We start from the raw sequence: 27243 nt of genomic DNA on the forward strand, positions 1-27243 counted from the left end.
TTTTGTATACTAATATCTGAACCAAGATGAAGACTTTATGCAGATACATCCACCCAAGTCTGTACCTGATTTGATGTGTTTAAATGTAAGTCAAGTGGCATCCTTACTTTTCCTGTTTAAATTGCATAATTCTTCCAAATGACTTACTATACAGTGTTTAACATTATGATTGTTTGAATATAACCGGCCACAAATTCCTGGTGGCAAATGTTTTTGGAACTATTTTATGTAAAGTACAGAAAAGAGAAGATGCTTTGGGCACATTATTGTAGCTTGTCATTCGTTATTTGCATTGCAAAATTACTGTTTGAATATGTGTCATTGGAATTTACAAGGATGTATGCGGTTAGATACACACACAAGCACACATAGTCCACCCACATTTGTAACCTTTTAACACAGGCATGTAGGAAAGTGCCATTAACTGTATGTACATCCATTTCCCTGGTTCCAGACACTTTTATTTAGGTTCTCACTCACTAGCTTACACTTTAGAAGGATAAACCTCATCTGTACTAAGAAAGCTTATCCCAGTGAATTGGTTACAAACCTATGAGAACACCCTAATACATTACTCACATCTTATTTAAAATCTGGCAGAGTAGCTTGAAAATAAGTGGAGTCTACCTCTAATTCTACTTTCCAGGACCATATCTTCAGTAACACAAAAACATTCACGTTTATATTTTCGGGAATCTCTGTCTATGTCATTTAAAAAGATTGACTCAATAATCTCACAGCTTCTTGGTCTCTTTTGGTTGAGGACCAAGTGTGAAGCACTTGGTTATCAGGCTATATAACCTCCATACTGACCACCAGTTCCAGAGACCTCCCTTGCAGAGGCTTCCACCCCAGTTATTTGCTTCCAGCCCTGCTCATCTAGATTAAATGGGAGGAAATTGTCAATCCATTTGGCCTTTTCAAAAAAGCCTTATTCTTTTTAAGTGGAGCATTTTATTCAACTTAACTTTCTTTAGACCTCCATTTCTATTGTCCAGGACTTTGAGAGGTCATCAGGTATAAGCAGCTGGGCTAAAAATTATATCTTTATATAGTGAGTATAGAAGAACATTAGTTTTATATATAGTAAGTATAGAAGTATACTTTATATAGTGAGTATAGAAGAACATTAATATAGAAGAACATTAGTTAATTCATAGGAACTACTCTCAAAAGTTGAAATCTTCCCTTTCTGGCTCTTCAAACTCTATCATATAATCCATTATTGTATCCAGGATTTGGCAAACACCCCCATCCCAATTTTCCAAGATAGTTTCGAGATTAGGTATTCTCAATGAATTTGTACTTGTTAGAGCTCTGACCCATATTTTTTTTCCAGAAAGATGGTGATCCCATAGAGGAGCAAGCTCTGGGCTAGAGAGGCCAAACCCTACCTCCGTTATCTGCACAAGTTCCTCACTAGTCCTTCCTTGGGCATTTATACCCTGTCCCTTTGGTTCCTCCTCTGCCAGCCCACTCACTCCTCCCCGTGCCCCCCCCCAGCCCCCAGAGGATGACCACCATCACTGTCTCCCACACATGTGGTATCCATAGAGGCAAACAAAACTCTGCAGAAGGCAGGTAGGTTTTCCCGGGCTATAATCTAAAAACATAACCAACCACAGTGAAGTGTAACCAGGAAGGACAAAGGACATGGCTAGAATGTCACTTAATAGAGCCTCAAACCTCACAAGGCTTCTAATGTAGTCCTTAAACATCCTTCCATCATTTCAGGAGCATGAAGTTCATTCTGTTTTAAGAGGGAAAAAAAAAAGAGCAAAAGAGTTTGGTCAAAAGAGTTCAGAGTAAAAGATAAGACTCCTGACCCCCAAAATAAGAAAGGCTACGTCCAGAGGGAAGAGGGCTAGAGGTTGGGGTACCAGTGACCACTGCAGTGAGATGTCATCTGTGTGTCTAACAAAGAGGAGAAGTCATGCTGCAGGGCTATAGACCACAGGAAGGCACGCATGGGGTGTACATGGCAAGGCCCTGGAACTCCAAGGCCCTTGTCTGACAAGCTACCAGATGGGGTGCTCTCGCCCATTCATGGAGTGGCAGGAACATATGGAGACATTAGAGTGGAGCCGAGGCCTTTAGCCATGCTACACAGAGCTCCCAGGTTTCTAGGTTCTTCAACCGTGTTTATTTGCATGACCAGAAAGAGAACAGACTCCTTCACAGGAAGAATTTAAAGCAGATCCAGCAGACCCTCTGCTGGCCACCACCTTAGTTCAGCTGCATTTGCTTGTGACCACTTCTTTCTCAGGGAATTGTTATTCCATTCTCAAGCCTTTCAAGCTTGGCTCGCCTCCTCCACATCCTTCTTTGAAGATAATGTATCCCATTACCACCTTCCAAGGCCTAGTTCTGTCTCCTCAAGCCCCCCAGTAGGAATCCCAGACCTGAGGAGCTACAAGAGTCCTTTATCATTAAGCCATGATCCAATCATATCTTGCATGTTGTCCTTTTCATCTAAGAGATGAAGTTGACAAAATATCAAAAGCACTTATGGGGTAAATAGGATACTTCTCACCTGCTCTATTTTCTGTGGATGACAAGCAGTAGCATTGATAAGGGTGTTCTTTGATCCCGAAGTATACATTTGCAAGCATCCTACCTTAGCTGTCCTGTTCTCATTAGACTTCTTATCAATTTTTTCCAGTTATTCATCCATGTTACTTTAATAACTCTAATCCCATCAAGATTTTCATTAGATTTAAAAAAAAACTTTTTAATCATAAAGGGAACCAAAGGCAATTGTGATGTCACCTCTTCCATTTCCTGAGTTCATAAGAATGTTGACACTCTATGTATGAAGCATTGCTTGTTTTGACTCACTACTCGGGGACAATGTGATACAATCAGCAACCAGAATAAAGCAGCCAGAATGCAAGGACAAAATCAAAATAGCTACTGGTCAATATTCAGTTCCCATCGGTTAAAATCCAGGATCCAGTTTACAAATACGGTGTCATTGTTGGCTGGAAAACATGACACGAAGCTCTTTCATTGGCAGAAACCCCGGTTACCTGGGCATTGATTAATATGCATGTGTGCACACACATGTAGGCAATAAGCATTTGCTACTAAAAACCACACCAAGAATCTTGGTTAATTGAATAAGTTGCTTGAGTTCTCTGCAGTATGAAAAGGGCCCACGTTTCCTCTTGTTCTTTAATTCTAAATTAGCTAGGCTGTTTACCTTATTCCTAAGATCCTAGTCCCTGACCACATCCTTCAACTGTTCAGGAAAGCCAGTTAATGGAACTGCTGACTCACTGGTTTACAGAGCACAAAACTCGTCTGCTCTGCCATCTCATCAGACAGCTTAAAGGAAAAAAGTTTTATTTTATCTTTGCCTCCTCAACCCCTTGAGCCATCCCCAGTAAATAGATTTAAGTGTACAGATGTTACAGGCCTCTGCCACTAATGTGTTTTTATATGCTTCTAAGCTCTAAGAAGCAGAAGGGCTTTTATTTCAGAAAGATAACAACGGTACTTGCCAGTAGCACACTGCATGGAATTAAGATGTATTGTCTAACTGTAGTGCCTCAATGAACTTTGATCACTGGCCTAGGGAGACAGGGCTATCATTGCTTAGGTGTTCCCCCACCATTATTGTGATTTATTTCTTCATGGTTTCGTTTCTGATTTTGTTGGTTTAATTGGTGTGCTGGCTGCATGCACTTGCTGTTGTACTTGTGTCAAATGATTCTCGAACTTCCTTTGGAAAGCACTAATGAATAAGTGCTATTTCTCTTCTCTATTGTTGGGTTTTTTGTAAAGTTGCTCAAATGCTCTCAGGTATGGCGGCTCTGAATGGAGGACTTGGCGCCACAGGCTTGACGAATGGCACGGCTGGCACCATGGACGCCCTCACCCAGGCCTACTCAGGAATCCAGCAGTATGCGGCAGCCGCGCTGCCCACGCTGTACAGCCAGAGCTTGCTGCAACAGCAGAGCGCTGCAGGCAGCCAGAAAGAAGGTAGGTGCCTGCCCTGGGCGGGCCTGGCAGGCCCAGCCCTACCCTCACTTGCCTTTAGAGCACACTTAGAAGATGTGGAATGGAACAGGTGTCGTAAGGAAAGCACTTGCTTTATTGCTAATATTTACATTTTTTTAAAATGGCCCTGGGCTGGGGATATAGCTCAGTTGGTGCTTCCCTCACATGCACAAGGCCTTGGGTTCAATCCCCAGCACCACAAAAAAAAAAGCCAGCCTAAGACATTTCTATCAGTCTTCTCTTCTGTTCATCTTATATTTATCTTTCAGTTTTTCATCAATCGCTTAAGATGAACTTCTACCCATTGGGCATTTAAATGTACTTATTCATTCTTGACATAAAATAATTCCCAGATCAGTATAGACCATAAGTTTCTCCCTTTAGTAGAAGCTGCTCGTTAGCTGAAGGGAATGAATGGACATAGGCTCGTGCCAGAGCCCCAGGTTTGCAGCATCCACTCACCCTGTAATTGTGTGACTGCCTCTCAGTAGGCGACAGTTCTCAGGCTAATGATAGAATTCACGATTAGGATCGACTTGGTCTTTGTTTAATTGGGGGTCTTTTGGGAAAGCAAGTAAGTGACTGATTGCCTTGCTTCTGAGGCAAAATAAATTTCAAGAAGTTAATGCTAAGAATAAATTAAAGCTAATTATAAGATGGCTAATGACCTATTCCAAATAAGGATAGTTTGTCATTCTTCCTTTTGATTTCTTCTTCCTTAATTGAAGTTGATATAAAGCAGAATCATCAACATGCTATTTATCTTCTTTCTTCCTTATTTAGAATGTGGGAAAAGAAGCTAGAATAGGGAAATAATAATAAAGAAGATTTTTTTTTAATTCCTTTCTCCCTTTCCCTCACCCCATTGTTCAAAAAGGCTTTTGTCTCAATACTCTGACTTTAAGCATGGTGTTCTATAAGAACTAGAATAGTTTTACTTAGTATATTTGTGATATTTAAGAGGACACAGATTAAAAGACACCCATGTGTTTAAAAAAAATAAGGTTTTCCCTTTTGATAAATAACCATGTAGATCATTAAAAATCAAAGATACGATAATCTAAGTTCATCATTTCAGCTTTCTCTCTGCTCTTGCTGTATCTGCGATTACAGCTTTTTTAAAATATACATTGTTGGGATGTGAAAGGGACCCTTGTCATGAGCACCAGAGGTCTTCTCCAAGAAAAGCTGTTTACTTGGTCCCTTTGGGGTCTATCACGGTGATAGATGTGGACAGCAGGAGGGATCCTATAAGACAATGGTATCCTCAGACAAAGAACATAAAACTAGTTCCCCCTCATGGTTTTAGAAAATCCTAGTCACCTCTCCATTAGCTAACAGGCCTTAGAACAAACCAATAGCTTGTGTCACTGAGAAAATGTCCTCATCAAGACTCAAAATTCAGTGGTTTGAGGATAAAGCCTGGACCCTGAAATAATGTTTTTCTGAACTATTTCACCCTAGCCCACTGCCCTAAGTTGGTTTGCCTTAAGTTTTAGGGACTTGTAAAACAGATCAAAATAACTTTGCTAACTTTAGGTACATAGGCTATCAGCATGGTTGAGAGTTCTTATCTGTGGTGGTAGTGGTGGCGGGTTTCGATTTGTCCAGTTTTGTTTTGTTTTTCCATCATCTCTTACCCTTATCATACCTAGGCAATTAGTAAGACCCTGACTCAAAACAAAAAATAAAAGGGCTGGAGATCTAACTCAGTGGTAGAGTCAGATCTGGGCTCAATCCCCAGTACCATAGAAAAAGGGAGAGGGGACTATATAGGATGAGGAAAAAACATAATACTACTAAATAATTCCAATACTAAATAGATTTTTAGATTTCCTAGTCCAGAGTTCTGTCCTTTAGTCAAAAGAAATGAGAGGTAATTTGATGTATTTAGTCCTGAACCCTAATATATTTTCCCCATGATAAAATAATTATAAATATTCTTCACCCCAGTTAAATCTTCTGAGGGATTATGGGAACCCTATGGATCTAAGTGCAGAAAAGCTCATCACCTTTCTTGCCATTCCTAAACATCCTCTGACCACTCTCACACCTTTCCATATTCTGTCCTTGTAGGCGGCAAGTCATAAACACACACAGCCTTTAAGCACCCCAGCAAGTACTGGTGGTCTGTGCTTGTCAGGTACCCTGTGAGAAATAAGGAGTACAAACACCTCAACCAGCTGGAGCCAGTGAATATAACATAGATAACTCTCCCAAGTTAAAATGCCATGGAAGAGGGAAATGGGACAAAACGGTGATTTGCAGATGGTAGACAGGTTTTTGTTACTTCTAGGGCAGAGAAGATGATGAGTCTCAAGTGGAATCCTAAAAAAAATAAAATTAAAAAAAAAACTAGTTATTTTGGTACTAGATGCCTGCCTCAGTTGTAAATAAGGGTGTTTTTCCAAATGAAATTACTTTTTTGGGGAATGGGGAGATAGCTCAGTTGGTAGAGTGCTTGCCTTGCATGCACAAGGCTATGAGTTCAATCTCCAGCACCAAAAAATAATAATAATACTTTTTGCTCATTTCTATGATAAAAAATGGGGGGGGGAACCAAACGTTTTCCTTAGTGATTAAAAAACAAAAAGAAACAGCACTGAGAGGGAGGCAAATCAAAATATGTTCACACTTTTTCTTGAGAAAATAAGCAAAGATCAGAGCCTCCTTTTGATTGTCCAGCTGTCCTTGAGAGCCAAGGGTGGAGCTCAGCAGAACAGCACTTGCCTAGCCTGCACAAGACCTGGGCTCAGTTCCTCGGCACTACAATAAGAACAAGACCCGGCTGTCTCAGTACTTCCAGGGCCTCCATCTCTGGCATAGATACATTCTAAGTGCACACATTCTCAAATGCCAGCATTGCTAAGACATACCTAGGAACCTGTCTTGGGCATTCAAGTTGCATTTCCTCCCTAGGTTTCAAGAGGCCATGCACCTTACAGGTCAAATCAGATTCCATTAATCTTCATTTGTGCATTTGGATCTTTTATTGGAAGGAACATTAAATGTGGTATCAGATCTGTGCCCATTGCAAAGGATGTGCATGGCACAGCAGCACTCAGAACACCCAAACTCTCCAGAGTTTTGGGTTTTGCACTTATTCAGAAAACATTTGAGGGTCTATAGTTGTGTCCTTTCAAAGTACAGGCTGCCTCCCTTGCTCTGGAATGTCAATATATCCATAGAATTCGTGAGCACTGTTAAAGTGGTCATAGAGACACATTTCTAAATAAGAAGAAATGCCTCATCTGGGGCTTTAGGAATTGGCCTCAAGAAATCTTCCTTGTGAAAGTCCCATTTATTGGGATGCCTTTTTTCTTTTATCATTTATTTTGTGGGAGCATGTGAAGAAACTTGTTGGATGTCTCTTTGCAATGATGTTTATCCATTTATTTTTTCAAAGTTCTTTTTATCCCAATTTTTTTTTTCAGCCCAAACACACAAATACCCTTCCCCTCTACCTAGGGAACCACTGCAGCCTGTTCCCTGCAACTTCACAAAGAGGGTGGGCAGGCCTGGCTCCTCTCCTGTGAAAGCCAGCTGCAGCCATGAACCAGCTGCAGAAGTCACTCGACCGATTCTGTAAGCTCCTTCCTGCCCCAGACACCCTGCCTGGATGTCCAAGAGCCACCAAGTCCTTATTCTCCTTGCAGCTCATTGGGTTTCCTTCTTTTTCCTCTTTTAATTTTTGGACAGCTCTCCTACAGGTGGGTAGAAGTTTCTGAGAGGGAGATGGACAGGAATATAACATCTCTTCCCTTCAACCAGTAGAGCTGAGAAGGTCTTCCCTATTCTACCCTTGTTTCTGGTGTTAGCTGGAAAAGGATAAGTACAAGGGAAGAGCTTAACTTAGCTCAGGCTTTGAGAAGCTTCTACATCCATTTCCAAGGCTTAACTGGGGGTATAATTCCTGTCAAAGTTGTGAGACTCAAACTACCATTTCCCCCCACCCTGTTGACTCATTGCCAGGCATTTCTAATAAAGATGATTATTATACTGTGTGTTAAAAGATTTGGTAAAGCAAGACTGGCTGGATAACCAGGTAAAGGATCAATAAATCCAGGCAGTGTTACTGCTATATAGATGATTCTAAATCACTGCACTTGGCATTGGATACTCAGCACACACTCCCCTTCCCTGTGAGACAGTTGACCACACCCAACAGGAAACTCAGCCCCCAGAAAAACCCATGCCTAGATTCTCTGCCCTTTCCTGCCCACACCACCTTCACTCCATGAAAAGGAAAAGCAAATGTGTGCTGATGTGTGTACACATGACCCCAGAAAAACCATTTGATGAGGAAGCTACTTACAGCCAGTGTCTACTTGGAAATTAGAAAAATGTGAAGGGTGTTTTCCTGAAAGACATGTCAGTGCTTGACACTTATCTATCTGTTTATTCTTTTATAAGAAAAAAACAAATGACTTAGCCTTCCTGTTGTTAAAGGATTCCTAAGAAGAGACTTTGGGAACTAAGACTCAAAGGATACCTTACTCTGATTTTTTCTTCTTCTTTAGGTCCAGAGGGGGCAAACCTCTTTATTTACCACCTTCCACAGGAGTTTGGAGACCAGGACATTCTGCAGATGTTCATGCCTTTTGGAAATGTTATCTCTGCTAAAGTCTTCATTGACAAACAGACCAATCTGAGCAAGTGCTTTGGTATGCAAAAGAAACCAAGCTAGACTATTATAGTAGACTCCCCCAAGTGAGGAGTCATGGGAAGGAAAATGTGAAAGACAGCTATTTTTGGAGTCAGGATAGGGCCTTCGTGTGTGGTGGTATTTTCTGATTTTTCTGGATGCATGTAAGCAGATTTGGGTAAAGTTCTTGAGTCAAAATAAAGAGGAAGGGACTATATTAAAAGAATCTAGGAAATTTCCTTATATTAGGTAACACCATATGCCATAGTGTCTTACTATATATCCCTAATAATCTTTTGTTGTAGAGCAATAGCCATTTCTTCAGGCCCTTCAGATGGAAGCATGAACTTTCATCAGATGGAAACAGAGATTGCAGTTTAGTCTCTACTGGTATACAGTAGAACTGCAGACACTGCCAGTGACTCCTTATACTTTCAGGTTTAATGACTCAGAAACCGAGGCATGGGTCACACTGTTAAGTACACACACAAACACACACACACACACACACAGAGCCACAAATACACACACATTCAGAAGCAGGGATGCCAGGCTGCTGCTACACTGCATTTCCACGTGCATAGGATGAGCAATTGATGTATCTCATGCTTACACAGAACACTGTGTTATGAGGCATTGGAGGGCCAGAATTTTGGTTTGTAAGACTGGCAGGAGCTAAGTGGGTGGGTATGGAGCCAGAGAGGGTGCATGTGTTATCCAGACACAGGAAACCCGGCTTCTTAGCACACCTAGTTTTCATACCATCTCTCCTCAAGCAGCATGGCCTCTACATCCTGTGGCATTTTGGGCTCCCTAGGAGTGTGAGGAAAACTCACAATGTGCACTGGTGTTTACAACAGGAGGACAGTATTTGTTTAATCCATTCATTGTTTTATTTCTCAAACTTGTTGGCCCCCAAAGTAGTTTAGAGACCAGGTGTTCACAGCATCTATTGCTCATCTGGCAGGCTCTGACCCAGTTTGAGTTTAGAGCATTTGCTTTACTCATGCCTGCAACTAAATAATTCATGTTGGTCGCAGGCAATAACAGTAGCATAAAACAAGACAGAATAGATATGAGCCAGAAGAAACAGAACTGGGTGTCTGTCAGCAAAGAGGGAGTGTGGTTCTCAAATACCTTCAAGTTCATACCAATTCAGTTGACTGGTAGTGGGTAACCAGGCCAAGGAGAACATCTTGTATCCTAAAACTACATTATCATAATGCCTAATTTCTGTGCATCACCCAGGAAGGTCAAGCCACTGTCTTTACTGCAGTGGAAAGGCTGTTGCTGTGCTAACTATATGAACCCCTTCGTAGTGGTTCACAAGAGGGAAATGGAAGTTAAGTTGTTTCATGGGGGGCTTTGGGGGCCAGAGTTTACCTGTGGAAGGCTTCCCCACACAAGGTTTTGAAGCCAACATTTACATTTTTCACAGGTGAGCAATCTTCTAGGCTCATATGGAGACTAGAAAGGGACTGTGCATTATGGTTCAATTTGAGAAAATATGTCTACCTTGAAAAGAGATTATATATCAGTCCACAAACTACTTAACCAGTGTGTTCATAATGGTACAAGTTACAGCCTTAACTGTATTCCTGTGAACTAAAAGCCACAGCATCCCAGGCCTCCTGGGAGCTAGCCTAAGTTCTTAGGAATCCAGTTGGCTAAATTCTGAGTCATATGATAGCCCATTCTTTTGTTCGTACCTCTTGGCTGGGTTTTGGTATCCATATCTTGACCCATTTCCATCCTTTAAGCATCTTGCTAGTTCAGGATAAAGACCCTGAGGGAAAGGAGAGAGTAAAGTCAGAGCAAAAATATTAGATTTGAGATCACATTTATTGGGAATTAGATGTAATACTAATGTAAGCAGCCATTTTTGCAAGGCAACCTGCCTACGAAAAGCTTTTCTGCTGTATGACCATTTTTATTAAGTGAGGAGAGAACGCTGCTCAACGTGTATTTATGTCCTTTGCTTCCTCCTCTGGTTTATAAAGGAATTTTCTCTTTAGCCTTAAACTTTCACAGTAAATAGATGGAGGCTCTTAGTATAGAACCTTCTGAACAGTTGATGTTCAGAACTGAAATTAAATCTATACAATAGCTTCCTTTCAACTCTAAAGCCAGTAGGAACTATAAGAGCTTACTACTTGCCTCAACTTAACCAATGCTTTGCCTGTACCCCTACCTTGGCCTCACCCTCCAGTGTTAGAACAAAGTAGGATCAGAATTCTGTTTCAAGGCCTCTGCAGAGCATCATGGGTCCTTTTTCAAAACCATACCCTCTCTACTGCTTTTGGCAGAGGATGTTGCTATAAACAAACATACTGGGAATTCTGTTGAGAAGATTGTTAAGTCCTAAGCTTTTTAGACCATTTATTCCTCAAGATTTTGAGAGATTCAAGGTAGCAATTTCCTTCTAGTTGAATTTTCTGAAGTTCTGCAAATGGAAACAGAGCTGAGGGGAAAATGAAAACCGAGCTGAGGGGAAAGGCCCAGCATTTCCTTGGGTTCTTCTCAGAAATGACTACAAAACATTAAAAATGAAGTATAAATTATCTAATTCAGTAATGGGTTAATTCTGTAGTTGACTCATCCTCTAGCTAAATAGGTGTGGGCACTGACCACAACTATAGGGCCCAGTCTCTATGTGCTGCACTGCAGGGAATTGGCAACCCCTCCCTTTTCCACGCCTTTCAGCCTCACTGGTAGGAACATGTGAGCTACTGGGGCCCTTGTAGCCCTGGAATATTTGTACCACTGCTTACATGAGTGAGGCTTATCCACCTGCAGGTCTTTCAGAGGGATTCTAAGGGATTTGAAACACAGATTTGACTTGAAAGCAGTAAATAAGGAGACTAAATTCACTTAAACAACAGTTGCAATTTTAGTTTTCTAAGGCAGGGTTTTGCCTTGTGTACCTAATTACAAGTCCAGATACCTTTTTTACTACTTCTCAGTGGACATTTCCAGCATCATCCACCCCTCAGACATGCCCTGGACACTCATGGCACGCAATAAACTGAGTAGCACTCCACTGAGCTCGAGGCCGGCACCTATGAGCATTTGCAGTTATACTGTGCCAGCCATCCCCATAGCCCTGGCTCCCCTTTCTGCTCTGCTCCCACTCCATCTTGACCCACCTTCCTTCCCCTTTGTGTTTTCCAGGTTTTGTTAGCTATGACAATCCAGTCTCTGCACAAGCTGCGATCCAGGCGATGAATGGCTTTCAGATCGGCATGAAACGCTTGAAGGTGCAGCTGAAGCGCTCCAAAAACGACAGCAAACCTTACTGATCCCAACCCCAGAGGCTCCCTGCTCTTATTTTAGCTTTCTTAGGGTAAGTCCCACAAGCCAGCCTGTTCTCAACAGGGAAGGCAGAGGAGGACCACATTGCCAACTTTTACCAAGAGAGACAGTTATTTTTACAATAAGGCCTCCATTTCCCCCACCCAGCCCCTGACCCAGTCTGCCATAATTAAAACTTGGGCTACCTTGTTTATATTGAGTCAATTCCTCCTCCAGTTGTGCCACTGTATTCTCCTTTGTTTTGCAATTTGAATCTCCTTTTACCTTTTTTTTAAATTTTTTTTTGTTTTCATTTTTGCTTTTTTAAAGAAAAACATATATACAAATAAATGACATCTTGAGAATTTAAAAGGCAAACAAATGCTGATGTGCAATTCTAACTCTGAAACCACTGGTGCCCCGAGAGCACTGCCTGGAGCATTCACCCCTCCTTGTCCGCGCCCACCCCTGCGGAGGGCCCCCTGCGTTTAGCGAGGTGGCCTAGCAGAGGGAGAAGCAGGAGAAGCACTTAAAACAACACAAACGTCTTTCCACTACATCGGTTTGTTTTAATAAGTAGGATTTTATTTTAGGGTTCAAAGAAACATGACATTTATCGGTCAGATTATTACACTGGTTGTCTATTTTGTTATTGTTTTATTTTTGTTTTTAGAAAGGATTAATGTAAAAAAAAGATTTAGAGATCTGTTTCTTAAAGCTACAGGGTTTAAAAATAAAATAAAAATGAGTGAAAATACTTGATGTTTCTTGAAAGATAAATTTAATAATAATAAATAAATACATAAATAATACATAAATAAAAAGAAAGCCACAGGCCTGTAAATTTTATTTGTAAAAAAAGCATTTCTATTTTTATACAAAATTTTTACTGCCTCAGAAATAATGGAAGTTATTTATTGCCTATTGTTAACTTATTGGGTACCTAAAGAGCAGTTCTCTGTCTAGCTAGAACCTTCTGAAGTAGTCTCTAGAGGAATTGTTCTAGGAATGGGCTTTTTCACCGTTGAACCCTAGACCTAAAGTTCATGCTTTATCCTCTCGTTGTTTGTATCTGTCTGATTATTTTGTTCGTAATTTCCATTATCTAGTTTACAGTTCAGTTGTCTGACTTCCCCGTATGTTACCTTTGTTGAAACTGGACCCTCTTCCCTTTCCAGTCCCTCACCCCAAAACACCCAGAATCCATCCCTTCTCACTCTCCAGATGGATTCTCTTGGGGTTTCATTGTGCTGTGGAAAAGAGTGTAAGAAATGCAAATTATGTGAATGGCTCGTAGACTCCCCGAAGACCTAAGATTTGCATTAGTTTTTCTCCTGCACCCTTAAAAGTGATTTTGTTGCTGCTGCCTAGATTCTGTGTAACTTTTTACTCTTCCTTGTTTTTTCCCTAGACATCTTCATGCCCGTTAGTTCATCGTTTGCCTAGCATGTCCCTGTGGCGTCTCAAAAAAAGTTTCATCGTCCCGTCATTGTTTCTGATGTCTTTCTGACCTCACATCATATTTGGTTCTCCTACTGACCTTTGATCTAGTTTGACCTTTGAAATTTGCATGTGACCTCATCTAGCTATGAATTCTGGGAAGTCAATGTGAAAAACATTGCTGCATTCATGCAAGACTGAAATTATTAGACAAATTAATTATAGAAAAAAAACCTGTGGCAAAAATGTTTCTTTCTTATTTTTTTTTTCTTTCTTTTCATAAAACAGACTTGAAAGTATTATACAGGGATTGGCATTCTTCCCGGTCACTGGTAACAATAGCAATATGTGTCCAGGGACACAGAATGTTGGTTTCTAACAGACTACTTCCAAAAACAGTTTGAGAAAAAAAACTGTCTGATTTTAAGTCTCTAGAGGTCTGTAATAGTTTTTACATTTTTCAGGCAGTGTAAAGTTTTTTGATAAGGCCATTTTAGGTGGCTCACTTTCTCATTAAGATATATATATAGAACCACTTTTTGTAGATTAGTATAAGAAAAATATTTACCCTGTTTTGGGGCAAATGCTACCTATTTGTGTCACCTTTTGCTGAACTGACTCACAGTTAGACAATCCATGGTTTAATGCACATGAAATTACCTATATTTTATACTGTTTCAATGTACAGGAGAAAGGTTACTGTAAACTGTGTTATGTTGGTGCTTCCGTGAATTAAGTTGTGGTTTCATCATGAGTCTTACGGTCTTAATGTTCTCTGTTGATAAGACAAGTTTAGAATTGGTTTACTTAAAACAAAAAACAAAAAAAAGAATTTCAAAAAAAAAAAAGTTGTTTGCTTAAAAAAATTTTTTTTCATGTGAGGAAAAAAAAAAAAAAACTATTCCAGAATAAGTTTTGTGTTGGCTTGTGAAGCATTGATGTCATTTTTTTTTTATTGTGGACTATTTAGATGTGTTTGTGTTCAGCAAAATGTGATCTGTTTTTTTTTTTTCTTTTAAAGAAAAAAAGTGAAAATATATAGTGCCAAATTCCAAAGGTACTTCCTTCCTAGAGCTTCAGTGTGTTTCTTGTGAGAAGTAATTTGATAACATGGGTATTTTATTATGTGTTTTGTATAAATCCCTAATATTTAAAAAAAAGGTTAAAAAGTTTGTTAACTTGCTATTCTGTGGTCTTGTTGCCTGAAATTGTTATTGTTTGTTATTTCTCTATGATGTTTTTTGTAAGACATTGTATAAGTGCCCATGTCTCACTTTTTTAACCCCTCTGCACATCAAGGCTGTGAAGGCACCCTCACAATGTATTTTCTTCATACTATATGGAAACCTCTAAGGTGAGAAAGTTTTGAACTTTTAACCCTTTCTACCCAGAGCTATCTGGAATGTTGGTAACTTTTTATAAACTGTCATCACTTGAGTTTGTTTTGGGGTGTTCCTTTTTCCCACCCACATATATCAGCTGAGTGATAAATTTTTACTACTTTCTTTTCCTTTGAGAGCCAAAATTCCACAAGGCAAATTTGAAGGGGGAAAATACTCAAACATTCTCCAAATTTTGTCCTATGACATTTTTACTTTTGATTACTTCTGGGTTTTTTTTTTTTTTTCATTCCTAATGTGCTGCTGGAATTAGAATTCCTAATGTCCTGTGCTCCTTCTTCAGTTTGAATGAAAAAATGGGGGGAAGTAGGTAGATTCAGTTCCTAAAAAAACCTTAAAAATGCCGTATGCTTTTTGAGAACAGATTTAGTGGTATGTTCTAGTCTAGAATATTTTCATATACTTACAGTCAGACAACTTTTGTGGTAGGACTGTCTTTTGAGGAATTTTACTTTTGTGTTTTAAATGCTCCTAAATAACCTTCAATCAGCTACTGTGCTGGGAATTCTCTGACTCCAGTGGACACCTCTGAACGAGCAAGGTGTCTTAAGGGAGAAGCCCAGAGCCCCCTCCCCTGCACTTTTTGCTTTCTGGTTCTTCAATTGAACACACTGATTGAACACAAAGGAGACTGGCCACATAGTAGAGCTGGGTTCTTGACCAAATACCTTCCTGCTGCCACTTTTTAAAGTGCCATATTACTTTCACTTGGACTTTCTGTGAACAGATACCTTGCTGTCTTGACAAACCTGAATGTCATACCTACAGCCCCACCACAAAGCCCAGCCTTCCTGAAAGCCAGCCCTGGAAGCTTCTTGGTCTCAACTCCCTTTTCCTACCCGCCCTGTTTGGTTTAATGTGCGTGTGGACGTGATAGCCCTGGGATGGAAAGGACTAGCCTCTAATGATGCAAAAAACAAAAACAGAAGTTTCCTTCTTACAGCACATGCACTTCTAACGAAATGATTTGTATTATCCTCACACGTGTTTACTACTGCCGGGGCCTTCCTGCAGCCTCTGAGGGCTATTTTGTACTTCCTGCAGCACTCAGCTTAGTAACAGGTTATTGCACACGTCTCTCATGTGTCATGGTGGTGTAGAGATACTTACACAGAAACGCAAGACAACACCATTGGAATTTCTTAGACCATTTCATTCCAAATCTATTCCTTTACCAATTACATTAATCTCAAAGTTTGGTTTTGGGGATTTTTGGTTTTGGGGGTTTTGTTTATTTTTTATTTATTTTTTTTTACCAAAGCAACTGCCCTCCTTTCCTCTTAACCCACCTGCATCTCCCCCACAGAAAAACTGAGAGCAGTTGACAGGAGGCTCAGGGTGGGCACTTTGAGCATTTCTGATTTTGCAGGCAATCAAGACAGTGTATCTAAGATGAAAGTCCTTTTTTTGGGGGGGGGGATTGGTTTTGCATGTTTCATTGTTTAAAAAAAAAAAAACCTCCTCAGAGACAAACTGTCCTTTTTATCTTTTAATATCAAAAGGAAAACAGCTGCGAGGGTGCAAAGGGCCTGTGCCAGGAGACAAAACACGCAGGGAAGTGACTTTTTTTAAATCAAGTGTAGAGAATAGTCATTTTTAAACTAAATTAGAGAATTGTGACAAAATGGCAGTCCTCAAAGGCGTAACGAGTTCATCTTTCTTTCACCATAGGGGTTATAGTTCTTTGGCTTGTGCTACTCTGGAATCATTTTACTGTTTCTGTTTTTATTAAGTGCTAATTAAAAAGAAGAAATAAAATTTTAAAAAAACCTGTAGTTTCATTACCTTTTTGAATAATGTCATACAAAAAATGTATTTGTGTTTTTTTGTGCTGTGAGAATTGTTGTTTGTAGATTAATAATATCATTTTGTTTAGAATTACAAAATAGTTTTTAAATATTGTCTGAGAAAAGCCAAAGTTAATGCAACCTAGTGGAAACTGTAAGACCATTTGAGTATTGTTTCTGTTTTATTGATGCATTTGGATTTTGTTGTTTGATGGAATTTGAGCCAAAAAAAAAATACGCAGGCTTTCCTATTTCTACAACTGATTGTACTTATGCATTTTGTACCAGTGGAACTTTTTATACTGGAGATTAAAAAAAAAATGGAAATTTTTGTGGCTTACTCTCGTGGGCCCCCTGATAATGACTGATTTCAAGTTTGATTTCTGGTTGATAGAAAGAAAGTTGCTTTTCTTTTGAGAATTAAAAACTTTGGCTTGATTTCTTTTTTCCCTTTGCTTATATCTAGCATTAGAATTTTGTCTTAAAATACAGCGGTAAGTTTCACTTTTTATTCTGTATTGTGCAGTTACACAATAAGGTAATTAGATTTAGAAGTACTCAGTCACCTTAAGTGGATAAATGTATTAGTTAAACTTTAGGGGTTTGCTTTTTTGCTGTTTAGATCAAAGTTTTTTCTGATTCTTCTGTCCTCATTGTGAACATAACCGTGTAGTTGAAACAGTCAAACTTATTTTTGTAATGTATGTTACTGTGTGATGCGGTTTTTGGCTTCTGTCTCCAATATTAAACCATTTTCCTAATACTTGTTTCTCTCTCTGCGTGTTGTATCGTTGGTGGTCATTGTATGTTGGTGATGCATCTACACACCTCACTTGTTTCACCTGTTTTTTTTTTTCTATATGTTGTGTAAAAGATACAGTCGATTCCACCTAAGTGAATATCTGATTTGGGGAAACTGCACACCAGCCACCTTTCATTTATGTACAATGGTCCACTCTGACCACTGCTTCCAAGACTGATACTTTTTTCTATGGTTCACCTAAATAACTTCCCTACGAAGCTGGATTCGCTAAGACATTTTATGGTCTTTTGACCATATAGGTTCATTTCACCACTTCTGACCTCCTTCCCCTTCTCCCTCCCTCATGAGTGTATATATTTACATAAACATGGATATATATGCACACACATGTGTACGTATATATAATATGCATTTCCTAATGTTCACTAAAATCTGCTGCATTACCTTAAGAAGAAAAGCAGCAGACTTGGGGTTTCTTCTGTCTACCCCCAAGTCCAAAAGCATAAAAGCATATCATTACGGTCAAGCTCTTTTCAGAAACTTACCACCTTTTCAAATGAAGTGAGCTCTCGAGGGAGGAAAAAATAAACTTAGCTGGTGAACAGAAGATGTGAAAAGGGTTAAATTCAGTTCTGTGTTGCCATCAATCAATAGATATGTATAGAAAAGTAATTTAAATTATTTATTTCTACTAGCTAATTGAATCCAAGAGCAGCTTTAATAATTAAAACTAATGGAAGAGAAAAGAAATATTTCCAAGTGCTCAAATGGAAGCTCTACTCAGTCTAAAGGGGGAGATGAAGCTTCTCATACTCAAGTCCTCAATGGCATGCTGTCCAAGTCCACAGGAAAGCTCATAATGCCCCATGCACTCCACACCCCTCCTGGATGCACGCACAGCTAGGAGTAGGCTGTGTTCCTGTCACCCAACCCCAGTCATCACAAAAGAGAAGAACTACTCCTCACATGCCCTCCACATCTTAGGCCAGAGGCCCTCCTCCCTTTTCTGCCCAGCTCCTATGCTCAGGAATCTGACTGCTCTTAAAGTGCTCTTAAAAGATTCCACGATGTCTGCTCCCTGTCTTCTCTCCTCCCAACCTTTCAGACGCACAAGCTCTGTCTGCCTCAGGCCCCCAGCACCTGGTGCCAATGAGATTTCTCCCCACAGGTGCTCAGGCTCTCCGCCCTCTGGTTTCAGCTAACCCTCTGGCCCCAAGATTGTATTTTTAAGTAGGGTCAACAAGAGGGGCCTAGTGAGGTGGAGGAAAGGCGGCTCTTTCTCCCATAGGCCAGACACCTCAGTGGTAGTGACTGCCACCAGCTCCAGACCTGCACAGAGGGGAGCTGACTTCCTGCCGACACTTCCGCTTTAAGCCTCATCACAACCTTCCATCAGCTGCCTCTGAAAACCCACTGCTCACTAGTGGGAAAAGACGGCTAAGGGTGTGATTTCTTTTTCTTTCTTTTCTGAGGGGGTTGGGGGGCGGGGGGCACGAGGGAGGGGAGACTGGGGAAAGAGTGTGATTAAATTCCTTACAAGATGCAAGTGTTTACTTTTAAAATAATATAACCACCATTTGGCACAAGGCAAAATACTCATGCTAAGTGAAGGAAGGGAAGACAAAGCCAGTTTTTGCTGTTTTCCGAAAACAACAAAAACAATAATTCTCCAAAGAGGATGCAAAAGGCTAGTTCCTTAAGCAAGGATGACGGTAAAGTTGGTCCCTGCTTAAATTCATACTTATTTTGATTTATAAAACACCACTGCAGGTGTATCTGCCTGCCATGCATGGACCACCTTGAGAATCAAGGACTGCCAACGCTTCCTGGCTGACGGGAAGCTACACGCCTGCCCGGCCCACAGCAGTTGCCGGCCGTCCATGGGCTCAGCCTCTTGGCTAGCAGGCTAGGAAACACAGTGAACATAAATGTACTGTGAATCGTTCCTGATAAGTGAATAAAACATTGTGACCAAACAATCAGCTTATTCACTTATCAGGAATCGACTGTTCTGCTAATTCACTGTTTTTGTTTTTCATTTCTGTTGTAGTTCACTACTTTTGCTGTGTTCTGTTTTCTCCTCTCATGCTTGGGCAAAATCACTGGGAATATTATCTTCATGTGACCATGAAACGTTTATATGGAGTGGAAATGATATCTTAACAAAATCTATGCACTTGCTATCAGGAACACAATACTGGATGTGTCTTATATATATTGAACTATAGTACTCGATTTCTTAAATAAAGCTTAAGAAAGGACTCTGTTGTGTGTAAAGTTAATGTGATTATTTTTCAAAGCAGTGTTTCTAAGGGGTCTTTTTGTTCTTTTAAGTCTTGAGTGATACAGGATATTTTTCATTAAAATTATATCACTGGCTTTATGACTTAATATTCAATAAATTGACTTTGGAAACAAAATGGAGTGGGGGGAAGTTCTTCTGAGTTCATTTTAGCAAGTGATCTGGAAAACAGTCCCCTTCCTGGTGACCACAGCAAATCTCTAATGAGGCACTAGGGGTGGCCAAACAGAGCAAGCCCTTCACCTCTAACAGACCACCAGAAAGCATCCAAAGTCCACCCTAACCTAGAAAACCCAATTGTATTGCTGAATGTGATCTCTTTAGACTCAGAAGAAAGGGGACAAAGGAGAAAGGCAGATCCAAGAGTAATGCTGGTTTGTGTCGATACTTTGCCAGAATGATGTGACACTAAAACTATACCCTGCTGGAGAACAATGGAAGTCCTATTCAGGACCACAAAATGAGAGACAGCAAGAGAACGTATTTGATCATTCCAGATGAGAAGGGTAAGATTTCAAAGAGCAATGTGAGAAAGGCATCCGGAAACAGCTGCACAGCCTAAATGGGAGGCCTGCTGCTGGGCCCTTTGAAAGAATATGTTTGAAATTTTTCCTACAGGCCATAAGTTTGAACAGAACAGCATTTTCTGTTGGATTTTTTTTGCTCTGGGTTTTTTTGTTGGATTTGTTTTTCTTGCTTAATGTTTGATTCTAAGAAAAATTCCTAAACTTCTATTTGCAAAATGGCACAGAAATCCTAATCCAAAACATATCCATCCCTGGTAATGAGGGACAGAAAGAGCATGGTCAATGAAAACGCACTGAACAATACAAAATTCCTCTTCCCTTAGCTACTTTCTTCCACCCCAAACCTCCAAAAGATACAAGTGTCACATACCCAAAAACCTCCAGTGAAGGTGAGGAATCAGAGAAATAGCCACAGGAAAAGGCAGCCAAATCAAGGGACCAGGGTGGGGAGAGGCGACACTATGAGAACCACTGATCTGTATGAACTGGGCTCAGGGATTACTATTGGCTGCACCGGGGAGGCACCTTGGAACACCGTCACAGCCTTCCCTTGCCAGCCAGTGGTACTACTAGAAAGCATCCCCTTTTTCAAGAGGGCACATCCAAGCCATCACGGGGAGGAAGGCTCTGAGCCCCACGCAGGGAAGAACAACGAAAACTAGCATACTCCCTTCTTGGCCGGCAGCCCTGAACCAAGAGTACCTGGTACTAACCAAGTGGGGCAGCTGCTGAGAACCCTGCATGGAGTGCCTGAGGCAGGTTCGTAGGACAGGAACTGCTTTATGAGAGAAGCTGCACTACTTTTGACCTCTCTCTTTTGGTCAGCAAAGCAGTCTGTCACCAACTTCTACTTGCCTGCCTCAGGAGAATGTTTTCAAGAAGAAAAAAAATTACATATACATATACATATATACACACGGCATACGTAAACACACATGTGTATACAGTGTTCGGCAACTGGTCAATTAAAGCTGCACAAAAGAATTCCCATCTTTGGGACACAATGATGCTTTATCATGGAGCTGGTGTGAGAGGTACAGAAAGTGGGTGCTAGGAGCATTCTCTGGGGAGCCAGATTGCCTACGTTTGAATGCCAGCTTTCCCTCTAAATACCTGTGTGACCGTTTTGTGCTTTAATTTCCTCATTAGCAAAATGAGGGTACAATATAATACCTAATGCATGGGTTGTTATGACAATTAAGCCAACATATAAAAATGATCTCATCATATAATAAGCACTCAATAAACATCAGCCAGTTAGCATGGACGTACCCAGGACTTGGTTAGCTGAAAGCCCGCTCTGGCCTGGTCTGTACCTTCTAGCTGGAATCATTTCAGCCATCTCTAGAGCCCTGCCACTCTCCATGGGTAACTACAGACAAGAACTAACCACAACCCCCAGTTCTTCCAGCAGAGATGTCAGCACAGTCCCAGAACAGTCATCCATGAATGGCACCCCACCTACCGGGTTAGCACACCACACTGTTCCGCCCTGAGTCTGCCAGAGCTTCGGACCCCATTCTCAGACACGGAAGCCACTCCTCACACTGAGGCCACCCTTTCCTGCTTCTAAGTATTATATTTAGTCATCTCTTTCACCAAAGGAAGACCTATCTGTCTAGTTTGTTCCCAAGGCACGAAAGAGATTAATCTCCTATAGACTTGCCTAAGACAAGCCTGCAGGTTCTGGGCCTTCCAGGGTAAAGTGATGTCCTCAGCAACAACCAAAATTAGTCAGTGACTACCTTGAGTACAGCAGACGTGGAGCTCAGAAGCCCAGCAGAGAGCCCTTAGACCTTCCTCATCATACCCCCCCGTTTCACCCAAACAGCCGCCTTGGTGTGTTTTTCTTAGTAGTGATCTGTGTCACAGCTTGTTTAGGAAAAGGATGTTGCTACCCAGAGTACACACGTTAAAGCCACTGCTTTAGTAAAGGGTGGTTCTGAGAGGGGCTCACCGTTACCCAAGCCTGTGGTAAGCTCTGACTCTCTCTGGAGTCATTCTCCCGTCCCCCTTCCTTCTTCATCTCTACTCCCATCTTCCCACAGTTCCTTGCGACGCAACATAGCATTCGCTCTTTGCTGTGTGCTGTTTACATGTTGTTTATGTCCATCTCCCAAGAGACTGTGTACTCTTCCGGGAAGTGACTGTGCCTCACACAGTGTCTGGTGGCTGAACCGAGCAAAACTCCGTAACACCATGATGCCAGGTGGGGTTATGTGCTGAAGACCCGTGAAGAACACACTTTTCATGGATTCTAGTCCATGAATGCTCAGACATAATGTCTCCATGCTAGAGCTCAGAACTCTGTCCAGAGGGAGGATCAAATACCATGGGTGATGGGGCAGAGGAGCTGTCCCTGAAGTCTTCTACACACCAATATCTCTACCAAGGGCAGAGCTGATCAAAGTGGTCCTGTGTGCTCGAGTCATGCTTCCCAACTGGCCAAACACAGCACATTCTCACCAGTTTACAAAATGCGACCCACCCAGTAACTTCACCGCTTTAAAAACTATGAACCAAAACAAATGCCAAGAGCCTTATGAAAGAAGGGAGGGGATTTTAAGGAGTGACAGGCCCTATGTAGGAACAAAGGATGGGGGCTAGGGCATGAGAAGAATGTCCACTGAGTGGACACTGCAGTCACCAGCCCAAGGCCCACAAGCTTTTTCTCCATCTAGTTCCCAGCTCTGTCCACCTTCTCATTCCACTGTAACTGTGCCCACCCCTGAAGTGGCCCATTCAGTTTCTCCTCCAAGCTAGATATACACCTGTTCCTAGTATCAACTTATACCAGCAGCCATGGAACACCGGGGCTCTCCTCCCTGCTTTCCCTTGCATGTAATCCTCTGCAGAGCAGCAGTCAGAGAACCAGAGATCCCCAACTGCCTGACCCCATCATGGAAAAGCAAGAAAGGCAGGTGATCCCCAGTGTTTGACTACAGCAAATCAAAAAGGAAATACTGGTGATCCTATCCTTAAAGAATATGACAAATATATTATCCACCTACATCATGAATTTGGAAACTGATCTAATGTAATGTTTTCCAGGTCATATTACACAAACATTAACTGCCATATACTCTCCGGGAAAAATAAGTTTGGTAGCCAAGAAATGTGAGAAATCCTAATAAGAATACTTTCTCTGGGAAAATCACAATGTGCAGTTAACATGAAAAGCTCTGAGAAGTCTTCGCATTCCTGCCAAGATCCACCTATGTAATTCTGCTTAAAGCAGAATTAATAAATTGTGCATTTGTTCTTGAAACTTTTTACCATAATACCTGCCAATAAGAGGGCTGTTACAGTGTGGTGGTGAAGAATTTGGACTTTGGAACAACTGGAGTTTGCATTATGGCTCCGCCACTTATTAGCTATGATCCTGAGCAAGTTACTCAATTTCTTTTTGAGGGGGTAGAGGGGTTTCAGGGACTGAACTAGGGGTCACTCAATCACTGAGCCACACCCACAGCCCTATTCTTTGTTTTTTATTTAGAGTCAGGGTCTCACTGAGTTGCTTAGAGCCTCACTTTTGCTGAGGCTGGCTTTGACTTGCTTCCTCCTGCCTCAGCCTTCCAAGCCATTGGGATTACAAGCGTACACCACCATGCCCAGCTCAATGGATATAATAGTGATACTTGTCTATATACAAGATATTCATAACAATATTTGTAACATAATAATCACCAGATAAGTATCCATTAACATTCAGCAGAGCCAATGTTCTAAGATCATTTAAATCCCTTTTGACTTACGGGAATCCTGTCTCTCCCTAAAATTACAGACTAGTTGGAGAGCTAGGTATGTACTTGTGACATAACAAGTTACATCATTTATAAGGAGTAAGTGAGGACTTTAGAGCCCAGAGAGGGAAGGAATAATATTTCTAATGGTGAAGGATTCTACAGCCAAACTGACAGAAATCCCAAAATGCATTCAGGATTTCACCAAGCAGAAAAGTGTCCTGACAACAGCAAAGACAGGAAAAATGGGAAAGGGACAAACATTTAGGTGCAGGGATGAGGGGAAGGCCAAGACAGTAGCAAATGTCCTCGCAATGGAAACAGGATGGGGAGCATGTCCTGGGAAGGGGTGAATACAGGCTTGTGTCAGATTCAAATCTATCCTGATCTTGATCTCAGAAGGTTGGGGCCAGGCCAGGTGTGGTGGCACATGCTTGTAATCCCAGCAACTAGAGAGGCTGAGGCAGAAGTTCAAAGCCAGTCTCAGCAATTTAGCAAGGCCCAGAGCAACTTAGCAAAATTGTCCCAAATATTTTTTTAAATTTTGAATTTTTTTTAAAAGGTGGGAGCCAGGACACATGAGTAATAGGTGCTAAGTAGAGTCACAGGAATGGTTGGGCTTACCCTGCAAGTGTGGCAAGAAAAGAGGGCCTATCCCCAATTATGAGCCACAATGATACTAACGTGAAGGATGGTGTTTAGGAACTCATTCTGGATACTCTAGACAAGCTGGGGTTGAACATTGTGAGGAGCCCATTTTGCCCTGGAAGCCTTTCCTTCTTTTCCCCAATTGGAGACAGAAGCCTGGGGTTTCTATCCTGTGGAAACAGGCTTAGTTTATTGACAAATTTCATGCACCTCAATATTTGATATGTGTTCCAGAACAAAATCCCAGAGTATGAGAACTGGCACCAAAGTGCCATGAGACTGAATAAAAGAAGCAGACAGACCCAGAATTGCAAAGCGCAACTTCCTGGGGACTCACTGACAGAAGATGGTCCTGGGCAGGCAGCAAAACCAGGCAGAGTCCCACAAGCTGGGTCAGAAGATGGGGCCTGGACAAAAGTGACTTCATTCAAGCCAGAATGTACCTGGTATATCTCAAGCTAATGCCAGTGCTAGGTACATTCCTGGTGGCAACATTGCACATGCCACTCTAACAGCTTTGTCGATTTATAATATACTGGGAAATTATATAGAACAAACCAGCCAGGGTTACTCAGGGAAACAGTGGCAGTTATGACTCAGATGGCCACAGTCATGTCAAATTAAGCCATATAACATGGCTTCTAAACACAGGAATATACTGACATAGCTAAATTGATAAACCAATGTGTTTCCAACATTTGCTTTATTTTTGGTAATTAAGTATCCTTGCTCTATCCTTGATGCCCTTCATCCTCTTATCCCTTCCTTAGCCTAGCTGCATCCATGAGTTTTCTAGGGGAAAGGATGAAGTTCAGAATGGATTAAAGGTCAGCAATGCCTGTTGTACACATTACTTGGTGATAATTTTTTTTCTTCCTTTGATTACACCTGTGTCAAAATAGCTGCATCAAAACTCTAATTCAACTTTCTATCTCGAGCTATGATTCTTTCTCTCCCCACTTGGATCAGCCGAAATCTCCAGTGAGTATTAGCTCATCTAATTAGCTGCCTTTCCTCTCTTGCATCTGAAAACTCCACCAAGTGCACATCAGTCATGTCCCTTCCTGTGTAAAGGCCCTGTTCTCTTCCTGCTGACTTTCCACTTTGAGGCTAATTGCCCCAGCCAAGAATAGATATCTGCTGCAGTGTGACCCTGAAATACAGTGCTGGCTGGGTTTATCCTGCCAGCTCCCAGCATCCAGGCATCTCCTGGCCAACTGCTAGAAACACTAGAACATTACCTTGTGTCACAGGGGGGCTCAGACAGTGCCTAGTTTTGTGCCACCTCACTCCTCTCAGGTGGAACCTACCATCTGCTATCATTCTCTGCTCAAAAAAAAAAAATTCATTTCAACAAACTCCATTTACAAACTGAAGGCTTACAATACACAATTAGATAAAATGCGAAATAAAATGCATTGATCCTGGGAAAAGTTAAATAATAACAGTTCCACCTGGAAACTCAAATGCCCTTCTTTGAAAGGTGATTTCAATAAAAGAGAAGAAATAGTACAAAGAGTCTGAAAGAAGCACGTGGGAGGAAATGGTCATGGGCTGCCCGAAAACAAATTGCTTCTACCCAGCTAAACTGCCAAATGGCACCTCTGCTATGTGCCAAGCACTGTGCTCTCTGGGCTCTATATTGTTTTCCATTTTGTTAGGCGAGCAAACTGGACTTCGTTTGTAAAGTGACTGCCTGAGATTAAACAGGCAGTAAGTGGTGTGCCCTGACGGCCACCCTGGTGCACAGGTGGTAAGCACCTGGCTCAGGAGAACAAGTATTGATCTTCCCAAGAACACACTGTTGAGCCCTGGTGGCAATTGGAGGGCACAGCCCATTGTCAGGCACAATGGGAAAGTGCGCTCTGATGTATCGGGGCTTCCGCATGGAGCAGGGAAAGGGGGCTCCGGCCACATCGCAGTATGAGGGGCCTCTGGCCCTCAAGCATCAGCTTTAACACCCTTGAGCCAGTGAAATCCTGGATGGAACGCATGCGCATGCGCACATTCCGGCCTTCCCACATTAGCTAGTCCAAATGAGGTTGGTACTAACGTCTTCCATAGCAAACTCAAGTGTGCAGGAGCCTAAAAGCTCTCCTATGAGCTCTCCTTTCACCTCGCATCCAGTCAGTTTCACGTGTTCAAGGAAAATTTCGGATACGAGGCCGTCCTGATTCCACCATCCCAGGCACTCAGATGGGCTTACCTGGCATTCTGCTGGAAGTGTCTCTCACGACAGTCGCCTTCTTCCCCTCGTCTGCAGTGTCCTGGAGCTGCTTCTCCGAGGGTGTCTCTTCACCCCGGAGCTCAGCCCAAGTGGCTTAGGCCCAAAGCACTTGGAGCAGTCCATAGAGCCTCGGGCAAGTTCTCGCGTGAGGCCTCGAGGAACTCGTGGTGGCCAGTTACTGGCGCACAGCGGGTGGGTGGAGCTTCCACAGGCCACGCCTATATCCCTACTGCCAAGGCTGGCTCCCTGACCTTCGGGTGTCCTTTCACCATTGCTGCCTGCTTTTCCCCCTTCTTCCAGCACTCTGCCTCTTCTCCACTCCAAAATTTTTCCCAGTCTCAGGCACAAAATTAAACCAGTCCCAGCAAAATACCCAGTAGAAATACTTTTCAGTATGTCTATCTTACACTGCTCCTCAATTATTACACTTAAAAGTCAAAACATTTGGTACTTTGTTTTTTGGTTTGG

The 27243-nt window shown here is 41.7% G+C and overlaps 1 protein-coding gene and 1 long non-coding RNA gene across 32 annotated transcripts in view; one reads left to right on the forward strand and one right to left on the reverse strand.

Annotated features, from left to right (window-relative positions):
- The window catches only part of Celf2 (CUGBP Elav-like family member 2), a 780843-nt gene extending 763515 nt beyond the window's left edge, over positions 1-17328 (forward strand). For 13 of the 31 annotated variants that reach the window (XM_078023205.1, XM_078023206.1, XM_078023196.1 and 10 more), the window contains 3 exons: positions 3787-3984; positions 8523-8666; positions 11819-17328. In XM_078023205.1, the coding sequence (XP_077879331.1) occupies positions 3787-3984; positions 8523-8666; positions 11819-11946 (470 nt within the window). In that variant the 3' untranslated portion in view covers positions 11947-17328. The remainder of the gene's footprint in view (positions 1-3786; positions 3985-8522; positions 8667-11818) is intronic. The other 18 variants (XM_021723024.3, XM_021723026.3, XM_078023193.1 and 15 more) reach the window with 4 other exon arrangements.
- LOC120887545 (uncharacterized) overlaps positions 1-26889 on the reverse strand; it is a 39358-nt gene extending 12469 nt beyond the window's left edge. The window contains exons 1-2 of the long non-coding RNA XR_013426672.1: positions 26755-26889; positions 10357-10433 (exon numbers count right to left, since the gene is read on the reverse strand). This is a non-coding gene — a long non-coding RNA (uncharacterized LOC120887545). The remainder of the gene's footprint in view (positions 1-10356; positions 10434-26754) is intronic.
- Between the last annotated feature and the right edge of the window lie 354 nt (positions 26890-27243).

This window comes from Ictidomys tridecemlineatus, chromosome 10 (genome assembly GCF_052094955.1).
Source record: "Ictidomys tridecemlineatus isolate mIctTri1 chromosome 10, mIctTri1.hap1, whole genome shotgun sequence".
Classification (NCBI taxonomy): Eukaryota; Metazoa; Chordata; class Mammalia; order Rodentia; family Sciuridae; genus Ictidomys; species Ictidomys tridecemlineatus.